At 47.1% G+C, this 17702-nt stretch overlaps 1 protein-coding gene across 2 annotated transcripts in view; it reads right to left on the reverse strand.

Annotated features, from left to right (window-relative positions):
* SPAG17 (sperm associated antigen 17) overlaps positions 1-17702 on the reverse strand; it is a 183151-nt gene that overhangs the window by 28236 nt on the left and 137213 nt on the right. For both annotated transcript variants that reach the window (XM_045203731.3, XM_024570600.4), the window contains exons 30-39: positions 13614-13752; positions 12097-12251; positions 10099-10287; positions 8277-8422; positions 8048-8178; positions 5751-5878; positions 3846-4028; positions 2783-2896; positions 2215-2260; positions 278-377 (exon numbers count right to left, since the gene is read on the reverse strand). In XM_045203731.3, the coding sequence (XP_045059666.2) occupies positions 278-377; positions 2215-2260; positions 2783-2896; positions 3846-4028; positions 5751-5878; positions 8048-8178; positions 8277-8422; positions 10099-10287; positions 12097-12251; positions 13614-13752 (1331 nt within the window). The remainder of the gene's footprint in view (positions 1-277; positions 378-2214; positions 2261-2782; positions 2897-3845; positions 4029-5750; positions 5879-8047; positions 8179-8276; positions 8423-10098; positions 10288-12096; positions 12252-13613; positions 13753-17702) is intronic.

Raw genomic sequence — 17702 nt, forward strand, 5'->3', positions numbered from 1 at the left:
GAAGCGTTTCCCATCACGGGCATGCCTCACCCGCTCACTTGGATCAGTGAATGAACAAACAAAGGCACACGCTTCCAAAAGTGGGGGGGGCAACGCTCTCAGCTTACACACAGCGAAGGAACCACCAACTGCGACGACTCGGGGACAGTGTGGCAGATGCCAGGCTGAGAACCCCCGGATGTGGTCACCGGCACCCGGGACACGCCCACCTCTCCATTCGCAGTCCCTGTATGCAACCCTTGCACGCTATGCGGGACGCATTAGCAGGTCAGCTTACTTCCACTTCTTTTCAAAGAAGTCTGCCCCGAACGTGTCTGGCAGATCTTCTGGAGCTGTAGCCACGGACTGCCTGAAGACGTCGGTTAGGTGGGCTGCAACTGTAAAAACAGGCGCGGTTAGCTTTACCACACAGCACGCAAGTAACACCCAGTTACTCATTCGAGGTGCTTTCTGAGAGCCCATCTTTAACCCTTCCAGTGTTTAGCAGAATTTCCGCAATCAAGCTGTAACGAGGCAGGAAACTTGTCCGCAGTACCCTGCTGGAGAACAAAATGTGAGGTGTAGCGACACTTCATCGGGGAAATCAGCGTCAACCGAACTGAATTTCTTCTTATCTGAAGCACCAGAACTTAAAAAAAAAATTACCTGTTTTATTGAAAAAAAATTTTTTTAAATAAGGGTGTAAATCTAAGGATATGACTATAATGCAATGATCTTTCGATCATTCGGGAAGTGACTCTCAGAGCTCATTCTGCAGACCTGGGCCTCGGTGGGTGCGAGCAGGAGGCTAAGAAGGGAAACAAGCTTTCATGGCCACGCGAGCTTGGGAAGCCCTGATTCATACAAGGTTAAATATGTCTCACTGCCTAGACCCCTCTGCGTGCTCCCGTAGTTAATGCATATTCGGCTAGGGAAACAGGGCAGTATGCAGCATTATCCTCACTTATTTTGCCACAAACTCACTTGGGGTGGAGCCGTCTCAGAGAGCGGCGTTTCAGGGAACACTGCGGGACGCCTGACTTAGGGTCACCACTGACGTAGGTCAGGGGCAGCTGTAAGTGTCCAAGACCCTGTTTGACTCCAGCATCTGTTTGTTTGTATGTGTATGTTAATTTGTCCTGCACTTTGGGGCAACCTAGTGATTTACCTCTCCGGTGACTGTTTCCTCGTGCCAGAGGTTACGAATTCCAGTGCTACAAGGTAGGGTTACCAGATGAAGTGTAGGGCATCAAAATGAAATTTGAATTTCCGATAAAAAAGTAATTCTTTCAGTATAAGTGGGTCCCAAATACTTATACCACAGAATTACTCGTTGCTTATCTAAAGTTCAAATCTAACTGGCCTTCTCTATTTTTGTTTGCTAGATCTGGCAACCTCAACATAAGGGGCTGCCCAGGTTGAAGAGCGACAGAGTGGAAGGACTGGGAGGCGATGGGGGTGTGTGTGATGGATTCTTCAGTTCACGGTCACGGTACAGGGGTGGCTGCTAATCGTCTTCAGGCCCTTGTCAGTATGTAGGGTAAAGTGATATTTCAAGCAAAGAAAAATTCAGATAAACAAAAACTGTGCAAGCCAACATTGTGGGGGACACACAAAACACATCTGCGCAGTGAATGAACCCCAGGCTGCCGGTTTCCGAACTTGGTCACGTGGCCAAAACAGGAAAGAAAAGGAAACCCCAAACCACCAAGTCCTCTGTTGCGTGTCTGCTGTGGACCGGGAAACCATGTAACCGGCTTTGTCAGAGCTGCGCATGTTCCAACAAATGCGCTTGAACGAGAGTGTTTTCCAAGAGGAGACTGCTTGAGCCACGCAGCGTGAAACAGGGCAGGGTTTGGGGGTGGCTGCGCCGTTGCCCGAAAGCTCTCCGTGAGGGTGTGAGTGTTGCCGGGACAGTGCAGGCTGCTTGGTTCTTCCCTTCCTGTACCTTAGTGATGTTCTAAGTACAAGTTAAGGTCAAAGCCAAACGCCTACCTTTTTATTCAAAAGATGAAAGTTAAAGATGAATCAGAGGCAATCACAGTTTTCAAGAATCCCACAATTCAGGCAGAAAAAATGATATCAGCAAATAATTACAACGCACCATGGCCAACATAACAACAGAAACACATACACAGCACTTCGCTCTCAATGCGGGAGTGGCTGAGAAGTGTATTTAAGATTGTTCCTTTGAAATCTGTAAGCATTTTGCAGAAAAATATTAAATGTACTTACCTTCAGTAACATGACTTTTTGTACTTTCTTCCGTCTTAGGGAAAGACTGAAATAAAGACAAAATCTCTTAATGATGATGATATGTTACACACAAAACTCACTTTGTTTAGAAGCATTCTTTAAGTGCTCAACTTGATCTTTTATGAAAATTACTATAAAATGAATAATTGTAATGCCACTACGAATCTTATTTGATTTTTTTAGTCATTCCTTTCACTTAACAAATTTCTAAAACTAGAAATCATTTTAACGTTCAGAAACTCCTTTTTCTTCTTCCTATTTCATTCATTAACTCATTCAGCATTTCAAAGAATGGCCAGTTTCTCTGAATGGAATGAAAGCTTTTACTGAAGTGCCTCCAGAGTTACTTATGGCTTAAGGAAGAACCTAACAAAATTTGGAAAATTCAACGTATAAGGAATCCAATTTCCACAGAAAGAAGAAATTATAAGGAGGGAGAAAACGCTTCCCAGAAGTGGCAGGAGCCACTCCCTGACCGTTTGTGTCCGGGAGCACCCAGCACTGACACGACAGCCCAGACGCCGGCGTGGGCGCGCTCCCGCCTCACCATCACCAGCTTGAGCAGGTCCGCAGCACTGCCCCTCTCCTCCTCCGTTCTGGAGTCCTTCACCGCCATGTCCCGCACCTCATCTTCTTTCTTCAGGATATGGTTGATGTAATCCTAAATCAGCAGAAGAAAAGAGATCAATAAAAATGAGAAATAAGGCACAGAGACACCCAATCAGTCAACATCAACTTGGAATATCACAGGAAGATTAAGAATATATAAGTTCGCGAGGGTCAACAGCCACAGTGCCTGGTCAGGCAATCTGGAAAGCCTTTTCTTTAATATTCTAGCAAGCAAAGACCTGAAAACTCCCAAGCACAGCCTGAAGGGCCACAGGATATTAGAACTGTCTGAGGACTTCAGAGAGGCCTGGTCGCTAACTCTGTGCCCCAGTGTCCTCATCAAGAAAATGGACAGAGTTGGGTTAGAAGATTTCTAGAGCCCTTTCCAGGGACAGTCTTTATGATTTTATTACTGAATGTAAGGTGCTTAAGCATGCCTTTGCTTCCAAGGGGAATATACTTTACTTTTCCCACCTTCATTTGATCTATTTCCACAAGTAATGGTCCCCTGCTCTCTGCCAGGTGCTGAGCACATAAGCACAGTCAGACCACATTTGGTCCCTGTCCTGAAGGAGTTAACAAGTTAGCCAGTGAGTTGTTACAGATATGATTACACAATTAAGTAAATCCGGACAAGTTCTTAGGCCATTTTAAGAAGCCTACAATATTTTTCTTCCATGGACACGTTTCAGATTAATGTGCGGTTCTACCTTTTCCCAGAGGTCACTAGGCTAGTTTTCTGTATAATGAGGAAGCATGACTCTATAACAATCAAAGTTACTTATTTTCTCAACGTCCTTGGGGTCTCAATATTCCAATACCTCATGGGAATCATGCAGTATTTTCTACCGCTCCACTTCCTACCCTCTGGAAGACTGGCACTCGTGGGTTACATTACATAGATATTGGTTACATTATCCAATTCAGGCTCCTCAAGAAACCAAGGGGATGGGTCGCCCTGCTCCCGATTCTTCTGGGTAAGGTTCGCGGGAGTCCATTACCTTAAGGGAGGTCTGTAGCTTCAGTCTCCCCTCATTCGTTATGACCTCGTGCTGGATGAACTGGCGTATCTGCAGCACGCTGGGGCTCTTGAGTAGAGGGGCTGGGGCGCTCACTAGCTGTTTGGCCCCATTGTAAAAGCCCTTCCAAATATGAGTGCCGAACGGAGGTCCTGGAGTTTTCTTCTGTTAACAAAACAAAGCAAAACCACGGCCAAAGCAGCCTGAGTTTTTTTTAACTGAGAGCTTTTCATGTAGACACTAGGACAGGAACAACTTGTTAGGGAATGCAGCGGTGAAAAAAATAAGCGATGCGTGCTCTGGAAAACTTTCGCAAATACGAGACAAAATGGTAACAGAACTGGGCGGGCTTTCCCCTTCATGCGTGTGACCGAGAGCCTGGACATTCTGAGACCCTGGAGGGCGTGTGCTACGCAGCACTATGCTGTGGCCATGTAGCTGCAGCCCAGCTCATGCCGCGTGCATGTGACGGTCCTTTGATGCCCACAGGGAGCCCGAGACGCTGGGAATTAAACAGCCATCAACTTTCTGGTCCCGTGCATATTTTGACCTAGAAAGATTCTTTGAGAGAGAAATCGCCCATCGAGCTGAGTGGACTTGGAGCTCACACGAGACCGAGCGTGTCTCCAGAGTCTTCCCAGGATCTCTCGAGCAGGAGTACCTGCCTTTGAGTGGACTCCGTCCTCTGTGTTCTCGGGAGTGGTGTGGTTTGAGGCCCCGTGTCCTGCAGTGTGTCTGATGTGCTTCATTTTAAATTGCTCCTCAGTGTCCAGTGCCAGGTCAGTGATAACCCCTGGGGGCCTGGCTGGGCTGGGCCACTCCCACTGGGCGTGGTCATAGCTACAGGAGTTGCAGAGGAAGAGACTGAACTTCCTTTATTAATCTCCCATGTGACATATTATTTGTCATTATGCAGTACTTTCAACTTGGATATATTACCTTACTAGTGAGCCATTTGGCGCGGCATTTCCATATTTTAGATAAGGAAGTAGGGGTCCCATGTGACTTGTCCCAAATCCCTCCTTAATAGGTGGTATAGTTGGGACTAGGATTCAGACCTTCTTCATTCACCCCATTGATTATAGTCGCCAAACTAAAATACAGGGCTAGGAGGTCTTTGTTACCTTAAGTGTTCATTACACTTAAGATAACAATGTACCCCTGCTGTTACAAAATTGCGTAGGAAAGCAAAAATCATCATAATTCAAACATCAGCTTCCTCGCTTAACACCAGTATCACTCCCTGATCATCTCATCACTACCTTCACTAACTAATAATTTAACATCATGCGATATTCTGGACATATTACATAAATTTCTTTATGCAAAATGAAATGGCAAATCTTTCAAGATTTGGGATGTTATGATTCTTACTCAAGATATTTTCTTTCATTCTTTAAAAAAAAACTGTAGGTGGGGCTTCTCTAATGTTAATTATTTTATACAATAGTTGCAAATCCCTGTGTATAACCAATTCTTTCGATTATTCTTATGAGCTCAATTTGTGAATTAAGAAGTTAAGACAAAAGAAAGAGTGAAAGGCCCAAACTGTGTGCTGAAACTAGCACATGAGGAACAAGAGAAGGGAAGAGTTCTGTTCTGCGTGGTGTCAGTGACTCCATGACAGCAAAGGTCACTCAGGGTGGGTGTGTTTGTATCACAAGAAGATGTTCAAGCCTGCAATGTGGGATAAAAGAACCAAAACAGATTCGCTAGTCAGGTGTATCTAAAATCTACAATGTTAAGGTCTTCATATATAAGATTCCCTAAGCCCACTCGTAATTTACACAAGAATGAAAATATGTGGCTATACAGGAGATCTGAGACTCTGGTTCACGAGTGGATGGATGTGCAACTGTGGTGACTTTTCAGCAAGACACCTTCTACCTCCACTGCGGGAAAGGTCTCCCACGTCCGCGACTGCAGATTGGGAGGGACGATCGTGTCCAATTCTTTCTTCATTAGCCAAGGCGATGCTTCATGAAAAGGGTGAAGGACAGTGATGCTGAGGGTGCCTGGTTCAAAGAGAGTTATCAGAAAGTGATTTCTCTATCAAAAATATTCTGAAAATTTCAGTGAGTATTCACTAAACTCGACAAGCACTTTTTGAAAAGCGAGACCCAGCGATTATGCTAAAGGGCCTGAAGAGCTAAAAAGAAAGGGGAGGCTTTTGGTCACTGTAACACTAGAGACTGGGCTGACACCACCTGAAAGTATTCGCTGACGTCTCTCTGTCCTCCAGAAAGCACGTCCTTGCCCTGTCCGGCCCACCACGAAAGGCTCCGGAGCTCATCCTCTTCTTCCCTCGCCGCTGTCCCCACCTCCTTAGATCATTTGCCTTGGAGAGATCCTGCTCTGGACTGCGCGAGGACTGGCTTTTCCACCCAGGTCTGCTCTGTGAGTGGAGCTTCCCAGCAGTCAGGGCGGCTGATTACGTTCAACTGTGATTTAAACTCTCTGTTGACTTCCTGTTACTCACAGGATAACACTGAGTCCTTAACATTTTCTCACCCCTGCCTCAACTTGCACCATTCTCCCTTCTGTGCTTCAGGTGCGATGGTCTCCCCCAGCCCCTCCTCCGCCCCGCCCTGATCCACCTTCTCCAGTGCTTCATGCTTCCTGCTTTTCATTCTTTCTTCCAAGAGAGCTCTCCCTCCTGCCTTAACTAATTCCCACTTATCCACCAGCTCTTGGCTCCAGTGTCTTCAGGGAAGCCTTCTAGTTTTCCTTTCCTTTGTAGACCTCACGCCAACTTATAATCATATGGTTATTTGTGTGACTGTATAATTTATGCATCTCTCTCTCATTCAACATTAAGCTCTCTGAGAGCAGGGCCCATGCACACTCTCGTATCTCACCACCGTGTCCCTAGCCCCCAGCCAGTGTCTGGCGCATGGTGGGCTTTCAAGTAGATGCTCGTTAACGCAGTTTGAATTCTTATTCTCACCCAGCTTCACACATGCACTGTACAACCAGTGAGAGTGCCCTGCTCTTCTGTTCACGAAGAGCAAGGCCTATTTCATCTGGTGTGTGTGCGCTGACACATTAGAGCACGTAAGTGCACAGAGATGCAGGCGTATGCATAAGTGAGCACAAAATATATCCCACCAACCAGAGAAAAATTGACAACACACACACATGAATGCAGATCTAGCGTACCAGTCCGGCATACAGATAATATGCAAGTTTATGTCTATGTTTAAATACACAGAGTAGATATGCTGACGGTTCTTACTCAATGGAACATGCATCTCTAACCTTTAGTGACATAAAGATTTCTTTGAAATTGATTAAAATAATATAAATGTCCAATGAATACATCATAAAACTTATCCTATATTCCAGGTTGGCTCCTTAACTCGCACAAAAAATGTACTCTTCTTATTAAATTCATTAAGGCAACACCTTCAAAATGACGAAAAAATGAACTTATCCGAGATATCTCACTTTTCATTCTCTTTTCCTACCAAGATTAAACAAGCGTTTAGAAAGACAAAAATCACATAATCATAGCAATAGATACTGAAAAAACATTTGATGAGGTACAGCACCCATTTATGATAATAACACTCAGCAAAGTGGGAACAGAGGAAGCATTCCTCAACAGAATAAAGGCCATATATGACACACCTACAGCCAACATCATACTCAACAGGCAAAAACTTAGAGTTTTCCCACTAAGATCAGGAACAAGGCAAGGATGTCCGCTTTCACCACTCCTAGTCAACATAGTATTGGAAGTCCTAGCCACAGCAATCAGACGGGGAAATAAAAGGCATCCAAATTGGGAAGGAGGAGGCAAAACTGTCATTGTTTGCAGATGACATGATAGTGTACATAGAAAATCCTATAGATTCCACCAAAAAACTACTCAACCTAATAAGTGAATTTGGTAAACAAGCATTTAAATAGGAACCGAGGTACATACCTAACATACTTAAACACATACAAACCTACTTTACAGGTAGGAGAGGGACTCGTCTGCAGTTTACACAGGTTGATGCTCAGACAAAACTTGGTGTAAGCACAAATAACTGCATAAACGGGCTGACAGGGCCAGGTGGGAAGTAGGATTGAAAAGCGAGCAAAGGGGAAAAAAATGGAGAAGACTCGGGCGTGGCCAGGTCAAGAGGACGAGGGGTGGTGAGGGGACCCAGTGAGCTCCAGATGCCCAGCCTCCCTACCTGGCTGCTCCTGCACGGGCTCCTGCAGAACCACCGTGGTTGGTCCCCCACACGCCAAGGACAGGTATTCTTCTATGTCACTGTCTCGAAGGAGCTCCACTCCTGATCCATCGGCATAGACAACAAAAAACCTATTTGAAGAAATAAAAACCTAATCACTTGAAGAATTCAGTTAAAATGCTCCTTGAACTCGGAATTAAAAGTCCTGGTATTATTTTGACCCTATTACCTGGGGACGTGTTCACCATAGATTTGCAGGTGATTCTTTTGAAGGTGAGCAGATGATAAGCTGTCGTAGCCTTCAGGGATTGCATTCAAGTCATCTTCCAAACCATTTTCAGGTAGCATAGTTGATACGCTACCATCAGCCATGACCTAAGGGACAAAGTATATAAGCAAGTAAAAAAAAAAAAATGCCATAGAGCTTACATTTCTGCTGATTCCATTTGAGAAAGCAGGTGGCTTTTGGTATTCTTAGAAAATCAGGGACAGCCACTTACTTGTAAGGTATCGCTAAGTATAGATCGCTTCAAAATGCAAACCTGTTCGTGCACATCCCCTCCCCCCTCACGAGCCACACCTAGACTGTGAAAACAAACTGGAAAAAGTCCAGAATACCCCAAGGAAGGGGACTAGGATGGCAGGGGGTCCAAACCTTCTGAGGATTAGTTCAAGGAACTGGGAATTTCAACCTGGAGGAAAGGCTGCTCACGTGACATTTGCCTAGAGGTACTGAAAGAGGGACAGCATGGAAGAGGTTTACATGATGCAGCACAAACACAGGGTTGACTCATGGACGGACGGCCTAGGAAAACCAATTTGGCATCGACACGGGAAGAAAGGCGCTCGCCATTCCCACCGTCCGGATATGGCCTGGGTTTCTCCGGGAAGCAGTGCGGTCCAGGCTGGAAGACCACTGCAGAGGATGGCCAAGAAGAGCCTGAAAGCCTAGAAGAACGCTTGGCCTGGATGAGCCACGTGGTTCAACCTGGAGGGTTTCAATTCGTTGCAGACTGACATTTGTGAGCAGCCTGAACTCGTGCTGCAAAGAGCCTTATTTGATTAGTACAGAAAAGTAAGCTGGACAGGGCTTGCCTACATACCAGAACAAAGTTGGGGACTTGGGGTACGGTTCCAAATCTAAAAATTAGCTTCACAACCCCCTTGCCCCCTTGGGTGAGGAGTTAAAGAAAAAAAAAAAAGGTAAGTGCCTAGAGGAGAGGCTGGCCAACTTTTTTTTTCCCAAGGGCCAGAGAGTAAGAACTTGAGGGTTTGTGGGCCATCGGTCCCCGTCGTGACAGCTCGCCTCTGCCATTGCACGCCAGGCAGCCAGGGACAACGTGCGAACCCGTGGGCAGGGCTGCGCTCCAGTGAAGCTTTACGTCACAGTGGACTTTCCTGTCAGTTTTATGTGTTGTGAAATACGTGTTGTCCTCTCTTTTTCACTTTTTTCCCACCCATTTAAAAATGTAAAAACCATTTTTAGCTCACGAGCCCATATAAACAAATGGCTGTGATTTGCCAATGCCTGGCCCAGAGGCAGGAGGGTAGCTGTGGTTGTGAGGGACAGGGAAGCAGAAGGTAGAGCTCTACCCCGTGCAGCTGAGCACCTCTCCGGGCTCCCCTCCTCCCCGTCTTCCACCCCGCCAGAGCCCTCAGCAACAAATTCTCACCACGGAGTCTCTGCCTAGCCAAGCACACTCGCCTGATGTCCCACTTTAACCTGGTCACCGACATTCTCCCACTATTCTTTTGCGTCAGCATTATTTATAGATGCTCAGCACTGTTTCTTCTCTCCTCCCCTTCTACTCTAATTAATTATTTGGCTTTTGCGTTCCTACCATCCCAATAGCTGGGCTTGCTGTCACCTATGGAAGTGAACTTGAGAATCAAAGATGTTGACAGTCATTACCGTTTGCCACAGTTTTGGCAGGAGGCAGATAACTCACCCCAGAGCAGCGAAGGTAAAAAGCTACAGGGAGGGTCTGTCGTGTGAAGTATCAGGCAAGCAAAGGCACAGCCTCTCTCTCCGTACCAATGATGCACCTCACCTGAAAGGTGTTTCCCTGGGGATCCAGGACCTCACAGACAACCTCCGACGTGTGCTTCATGATGTACGTGCAAGCTCTCAGCTGCTCACGCCTTTGGAAAGGATGGTATATTTCACTGCTCGATTCATGGCAATATATGGCTGAACAGTCCTTATCGATATAAAGACAGCCTGTGTTTGGAGGTAACACCTGGAAGGGTGTCAGAAGGAGATAAATTCCTTAAAATTCCTTGTTCGATTTGAGGGATTTGGAAAATCATTTTAGGAAAAAAATTATCCACAGATCTCTGCCACAAACTGTGTTCTCAGGAAGAAAACCCAAGATAAACCCGGGATAAAATTATTTTATCAATTCACTTTAATATTTCTTTCAAGTAACTGCCTTGTGCCTTTTTATTTCAGATATTTACTATAAAATAATGAAACATATTTTAACTGAAGTAAGCACACTTGGCCCCACCTCCAGGAGGGTCAAAAGCCTTTGGGACAAATGCATTTAGAAGCTCTCCTTTGTCCTCATTCCGCTCGTGGGAAACCTACTTGTGACACATCATAATCATGGACAATAATAATTGTTGTACCTACCTCCTCTTCAATGTTTTGAATGATGTTCCTGCTGCTGCCAAGGCACAGCAGTGGCCAGTACCAAGCCCTACCTCCCTCTCTTACACACTTCCTGCAGCCCAGCCCACTGACACTACTCCGGTGCTGAGACCGACCAAACAGGACAGGCGGAAGGCATTTGTGAACGCCACTTTTCCAGCTCTGTACAACTAGAAAATTATAAAACAGGTGTTGATACACTTATGTTGAGGTTTTTCTTCTTCTGTTGGGAACTAAGTCTGTGCATTTTCCAACCAGGAGCGATCGGCCTTCCAATCTTTTCTTGAACTGTTTCAGGAGATTGGGCCAACCTGGAAGGGACAAGTGGCTACACAAGGTGGCAGACACTGAGTGTCTCCACGCTGGAGCTCTTTCCTGTTTTGTCTCTCCCCTCTGTGGTAGCCGTCACTGGTGCTAAAATTCCTGGGCCCTAGTGGGTGGAACCATTAGTGTTTGGGGCTGTGCTAACAGTAAGCTAAGCGCTGGCCGCATCTCAGAGTCTTAGGAGACGCGTATGACATCTGGCAGGACGCGCGGCACTGGAATACGAATGCCGCCTGTCTGCCTGAAATGCACACTCTGAGTGCTGCCCAGAAACACTGCACCCCCTTCTCCAAAGCATTTCTCACTTGCACACCTTCCTTGCCCCGTAGCACTCCACACTGCATGAACAGGGGTCGAGGCAACGTTATCAGGAGAGACGAGAGGGATAAACTGGCTTCAGCAGCTGTCACAGTAACAAATGCTTGTCACTGAGGTCTTTGTCCACCGTCTTCTGCCTTTGAGCTCTCAGTATCCTGTGGCCTTATGTGACATCCTGGCACTTGTGTCCCTTCTCCAGCAAGTGGAAGACAAGTCCTTCTAAGACTAGAGGGACTGCAGGCTGATGCCAGGTGGCCGTGTTTGACACAAGGAGGGAGGGGAGTGCTAACAGAGCTCTCTCAACCCTCCAAGGATGAAGCATTGCTTCAGCTGGGCAAGCTGCCCTCCCAGGGCCATTCCGTCCCTCCTGTCCTGTGAGGGTATTAGTAGAGTGGGGCTGGGCTGGAGGTGGGCAGGACGGTGGAGTGAGAATGAGAGTAAAGGTGGCAGGAGGTGAAGCTGGGTGGTGGGCACAGGCCAGGCCACCTGAGTGCTTCTAACGCCCACGGTGCCTTGTTTTGTCGCCTTGATCTGAAAATACCGAAGCACCGCATGACAAGCAGGACAATGTTTTTCTGCAGCGGGCTGTCAAAAGGTGAATACATAAAACGAGATTGAGAAGCCTGTTCTATGATTGGATGAGATGAGAAACAGCCGGCCACTTGGCAGGCGAGTGCGCTGCCCAGAGGAGTGGGTTTCCGTAGTCCCACGGACCCTTACCTTCGGCAGTCCCCATCTTCCGCCCAAGACCTACCTGGTATGTGCCCTGCGGCTTTGCAATAATAGACGTCCCGTCCCCAAAGGTGGCGCAGCAGCTACTGTCCTCGCAGTTGGTGATGACAGTGGCATAGTGTGAGCTTTCTATCCGCATGCATTTCACCTGCCTGGTGACGGTGTGAGGACCTTTGGCTGTGGGCAAAGGCACAGCAAGCAGAGCTGAGAGGACGCCCGTTGGCAAACGCGCTGCCTGCTGACTTTGCTCCTGTCTCCCTGCTGCTGGACGGGCAGTCCAGACCCAGTGCTGAGTGCTCACTCCACAGGCCGGGGTGCACTGTGCACCACCCCCCCACCCCGTCAACACGGAGCAGTCCTTCCGGAGAACCTTTCTGACTTACTGTAGTGTGCTGTTTCGTTCTCACTACCCTTTTTATTTTGAGAAACAGAAAATATCTGGAAAAGCATAAAGTATAATTTAACTACTCATATACTCACCAATCAAAATTTCTGCTTGTTACTATTCTGCTACATTTACTTCAATGTGTTTAATATGTACCTATGAATTTATTCTGGGTTTACTGCCTTCTCTGGCAATCCATTTGTACACGCTTATATAAATGAGTACTAAAAACAACGTATCGTATTTTGCGTGCTTTAAATTGGCACAGATTATATATTACTACTGCGCACCATTCTGTACCAGTTTTTGTACACTGAGCCTTGTTTTGAGACCTTCAGCCATCTTGACATACATGTGCATGTGTACATAGGCATGTGTACTTCTTCCCTTGTAACGGCCACATAGTGTCCACTTGTAAGTATCGACCACGTTTTATTTTCCTGTTCTGCTGTCGATGGACGTTTATGCTTTCCCACCATTTTCATATTTACTCAGCATTGCAAGTGGCGCCCCGCACCTGTTTCCCTGCACAAGTGTGTGATGTCTTACAGATCTACCCGGAAGGGGGCCGGTGCATCACACAGCAGGTACCTGTCTCGTTCCCTAGTATTTTTCAATTGCCCTCCCAAGTGCCTCTTAGAGTGATATGCGAATTCCTTTTTCCCCACTCACTAGCCAATTTTGTTGCACTTAGTTTGGTAATGAAACATTTAATGCACTAAACAAATGCTGGAATGAAAGAAAAGGGAGCCAGGGAGAAATTTTTCTCTAAAAATCTCATTCAAATTTAGGTCAGGAATTCTGGCAGGCCCTTAACTCCTCGAACAGGTGCCCATTATTTAGCAGCTGCAGCCTGCCCTTCTCTCAGACCACCCTTCTGATAGTGGGGCTCAGAATCGAAGGGGAGCTATCTAAGGCCACCTATTCTATGCAAATTTCATTCCTTGAGAATAAAAAAAATATGGGTCTGAGAGCTAATGTCCAGGACTGCTGAGTCATGATTACTAACTTACAGTTGCTGCCAATTCAGACCATAGGTTTCAGTGGTGAAAGTGGAGAAGCCACTATTACTGTCCATGCACCAACTAGCGCTGTTACCCTCTACCTACCTTATTCTAAAGACATAGAACGTCACGCACTCGAAGAAAACTTACTCTTTTCATGAGGAGGAGTGATGCAATCTGCGTACGCTTGATAAAAGGTCGTGATTCTGGTGCCGTCGGCGTGATCCACTATCCGAGTGCCGTCCTTCTTTTCGACAATGACCACTTTGTCCTCTCGAGTTGTCATGACCTGGACACACAAAGGCGGAGCGTGACCGTCCGGTCAGGTGGTTGAGCCCAAGGGTGCTTATTTCATACTCCATGGAATACCATCGGAGTCTGCTTCCTGGTTACGGGTGAAAGTTTCTTTGCATCTGCTTGGTCTGATCCAACCTTTACAACCCTGGGAGATGGGCAACGACACCCCTGTTTTGTGAACGAGGAAATTTAGGCATAGAGATGTCAAGAAACTTGGTGCCAGGGCTGGGGTTGGATTAAGGCTGTCTGGCTGTCTGATGCTCCTGCGAAGCATCGTCGTGGATCCTTGGAAGCTAGAGGTTTAAGGTGACCGTGGCCTGCAGAGGCTGCCTGGTGGGCTATGTGGGCTGGTGAACAGGAGTCAGCTTCGTGCCATCAGTACAGAGCATGCAGGTTGTGGGGCACAGAGGCAGTGGCTTCTCTGAGTTGGGCTGATCCGTGCACTCGTACGGTCCTGCCTGTGACAGCCCCACATGCCCCACGCGCCCTGCCTGGGCCTGGGGGTTGTTGCTGGGCCTCCCGGTGGGGGAGGCTGCTGCACTGAACACACTGCTTTCCTGACTTGTGTCCTTCCCTAAAGCTGGAAATGCAGTGGAGGTGAAAGCCAACTGTGTGCTGGTAGTCTGTCAGTTTTAACCCATAATCCCTTCTGCTCTAGTGGCGTGGATTACTGTGGAAAATGGAGAGATGGTCCGAAAAGGGGAAAACTGTGTCACCCAAGACAGGAAGCCAACAGACAGCCACTCTGTCAGCCCAGGATTTCCGGGTCGGTCCCAAGGCAAGTCTGCTGAACGCAGGTTTCCAGAGGGCTACCTCTGTGTTGCGAACTGTGAGAAGTGCTAGGGATGCCATGATGACCGGGACCAAAGCTGACTTCCCCATTCTCTAGTGGTTACCGACCAAGGGAAGGACGGTCATGAAGAAGTTGCTGATGGAGCCACTGGAGGGACCACTGTGTCCACAGTGAGCACTGTGGGGCAGCCTGGCCCCCCTCCGAGGAAGTAATGCCAGGGCGTGGGTTGGTGTCCATGGAGGTGGAGAGCAGCAGCGCAGGTGAACGGCGTGCCGGATGCCGAGGAGGCCAGGGCGCAGTGGGGAGAGTGGTGGGAGGCCGGGCTGGAAGGCGAGGGACAAAACTGGGGAGGGCCTGAAGCCACATTAAGGACTTCAGCCTTCACCCCACAGGGGACAAAGCATACTGAAGGGTTTCAAGTATGTGGAATCCAGTAGGAGTCACAGGAAAAATTTAGTTCGTACTGGCAAGTGCTTCGATCTGAAAGAACAATCAGGCCTTAAGTATGTACTGTACTAATGGCTGACCAGCAAAGCTGTAACCCCCCAGGGGAGTGTGTGCGTGTCAGACATGGAGATGCGTGGCCCAGGTGTCCCTTCAAGAAAGGATTTGCTCCCCAGCTGTGGGGAGCAGCCAGCAACCAGACCTCAGCTCCTTCAGCGTCTGCCTGAGTGGCAGAGAAATGCTTTGCCTGACACCTCGTTCCAGGGCAGCCGTGTCCAGTGAGTGAGCGAGGCAGGGGCTCCTGTCACCAGACTTGGGACACTGAGACCGGAGACCCTGGCTCCTGGGCTCCTGCAGGTTGACCGGGGCTTTGTCGGGTCAGGTCTGCACCGCAGCTCAGCTTCTCCCTCTTCCTCCCCCTTCCATTCATGGATGGTATCCCTAATAAACATCTTGCACCCAAAACTCCATCTCATGTTTGCCTCCAGACAGCCCAACCAGCAACAAGAATATTGCAAATTATATGATGCACAGTTTAACCACTGAGTATCGCAGAGCTTATACTGTCCTAACGGAAAGGGCCACATTATTCACCGAAGAGCCAGATGGATACGACATTGAGCTTGCTAGCTACTTTTGACTCACATGTCTAGGGCTATTGAGAGCAGGTGATAATTACCTTCTTATTTTTACAGAGGTCAAAATCACTATACTTAAGAGAGAAATGTGGGCTGATCGTTAGTTTAGGTTCTTGTCATTGGCACTCTCAGCCAGGTGTGTATCAAGACACATACCGCTGTAGAAAGTAGTGACTAAGAGCATGCACTCTGGAGTTAAGCTACCCAAGTTCAAATCCTGCCTTCACAGATGGCTTGGCGACTTAGGCAAGTTGCTTAACCTCTCTGTGATCTAGTTTCTTCATCTGCAAAATGGAGCCAACATTAGTGTCTTCTTCAGGGATGTTATATGATTAAATGAAAGCACTGGTAAGCACTTATTCAGCCACTGAGTTAGCAATGATTAATACTAGCTCTTTATCTAGTATGCAAGAGAAAAAGCCCAGCCATTGTTAATATAAGAGAACAGTTTGCGCGGCATGGATGTAACCTGGCAGCCAAGGAGAGTGGACTGGAGTGCACATGTGTGGACAATGTCGACCTCACTGTACTAGTCAGTGGGGGTGGTAGATGTCAATGAGTGAGCATGTGTACTGCGTGGCCATCACATTCAAAATGACTGAGCGAGTAGAGCCACAAATCTGCATCAAATTTTGTGGTAAGCTTGAACCTCCCTCTGCAGAGACTATGTGGATGATTCCGAAGGCTGCAGCTGTGGGCGACTGACGATTGGCAGCTTCGTCATGACAACGTGCCTGCATCTTGCCTCACGCATCACGTCTCGTGCAGAGTATTTTGGCAAAACCTCAAATCACCCAGGTGACGCGGCTCCCCTACAGCCCAGATTTGGGGCCTGTGACTTCTGGGTTTTCCCTAATCTAAAATCACCTTTGAAAGGGAAGAGATTTCAAACTGTCGATGAGATTCAGGAAAATATGATAGGGAGCTGATGGCGACTAGGAGAACTGTGTGAGGTCCCAAAGCGCCTGCTTTAAAGGGGACAGAGGCATCATTGTCCTATGTACAGTGTCTCTTATATCTTGTATCTTCTTCAATAAATGTCTTCATCTTTCACATGACAGGGCTAGATACCTTCTGGACAGACCTCATAGATACTTACATGTTATTAATTAGAATTACTCAAGCATTTCGCAACGTCTCATAACATCGACATTTTCTGGTCATTATAGGGTGGGATAGTCATTCCTAGGGGTGGTAAGAACACAATAGCAAGAATATGTACTGAACACCTGATAGAGCTGAGTCTGGTATTAATTTTCCCAATTATTTCAGGTGATGGCCATCATCTCCTCTTTATGAATAAGGAAGCCCAGGTGAGAAACTTGTCCATGGCCATCCATCCGGGAAGGTGTGCACCTGGGGCACACACCCAGGTCTGCCTCACCGCAAGGGCAGGGCCCACTCCTCTAAAACCTGACGCTTCATGGCAGGTGTTGTGAAAAACTCCATTTTCAATTTTGTTTCATGTGATCATGTTAGTTCCTTGGCCCTCATTTGCATAGGTGGCTCGGCATGTGGGATCGGGGATGCAACCCCGGGGTCCGCATTCTAACTGTACCACTTGCTGTGTGATCCTGGAAAAACTTCTTAACCTCTCGGTAGTTTAGTGGCCTCATCTATAGAATGGAAACAATAGCTTGTTGTGAGAATTAAATGAGTTAGTACGTGAAAAGCACGGAGAACAGGGCCTGGCACACAGGGAGTGCTCGGGAAATACCATCATTGTCATTGTCACTGTCATGAGTACTGTGCCAGGTGTCTGATATTTAATTCATGCCTGAATCCAGAGTCTTGGAGGTTGGTTCATGCTTCCATAATGGCGACAGGTATCAATGAGAGAAGTGGAAAGTTATTAATTAAGAAATCTTAATAAATTTGGCATTTTGAACCAAATAACTACATCAGTGACTAAATTAAAGTGAGTTACCTGAGGTGACCCAGAAGCCTTCCTGAGATAATACATACTTTGAGACTCACAAAAACACTTAACTAGCAAACAAACTAAGAGATTATGACATTATCTCAGAAACAGACGGAAGAAGAAAGGAAAACACATTTGGTTAGATG

The sequence above is a fragment of the Desmodus rotundus genome, chromosome 12 (assembly GCF_022682495.2).
Source record: "Desmodus rotundus isolate HL8 chromosome 12, HLdesRot8A.1, whole genome shotgun sequence".
Classification (NCBI taxonomy): Eukaryota; Metazoa; Chordata; class Mammalia; order Chiroptera; family Phyllostomidae; genus Desmodus; species Desmodus rotundus.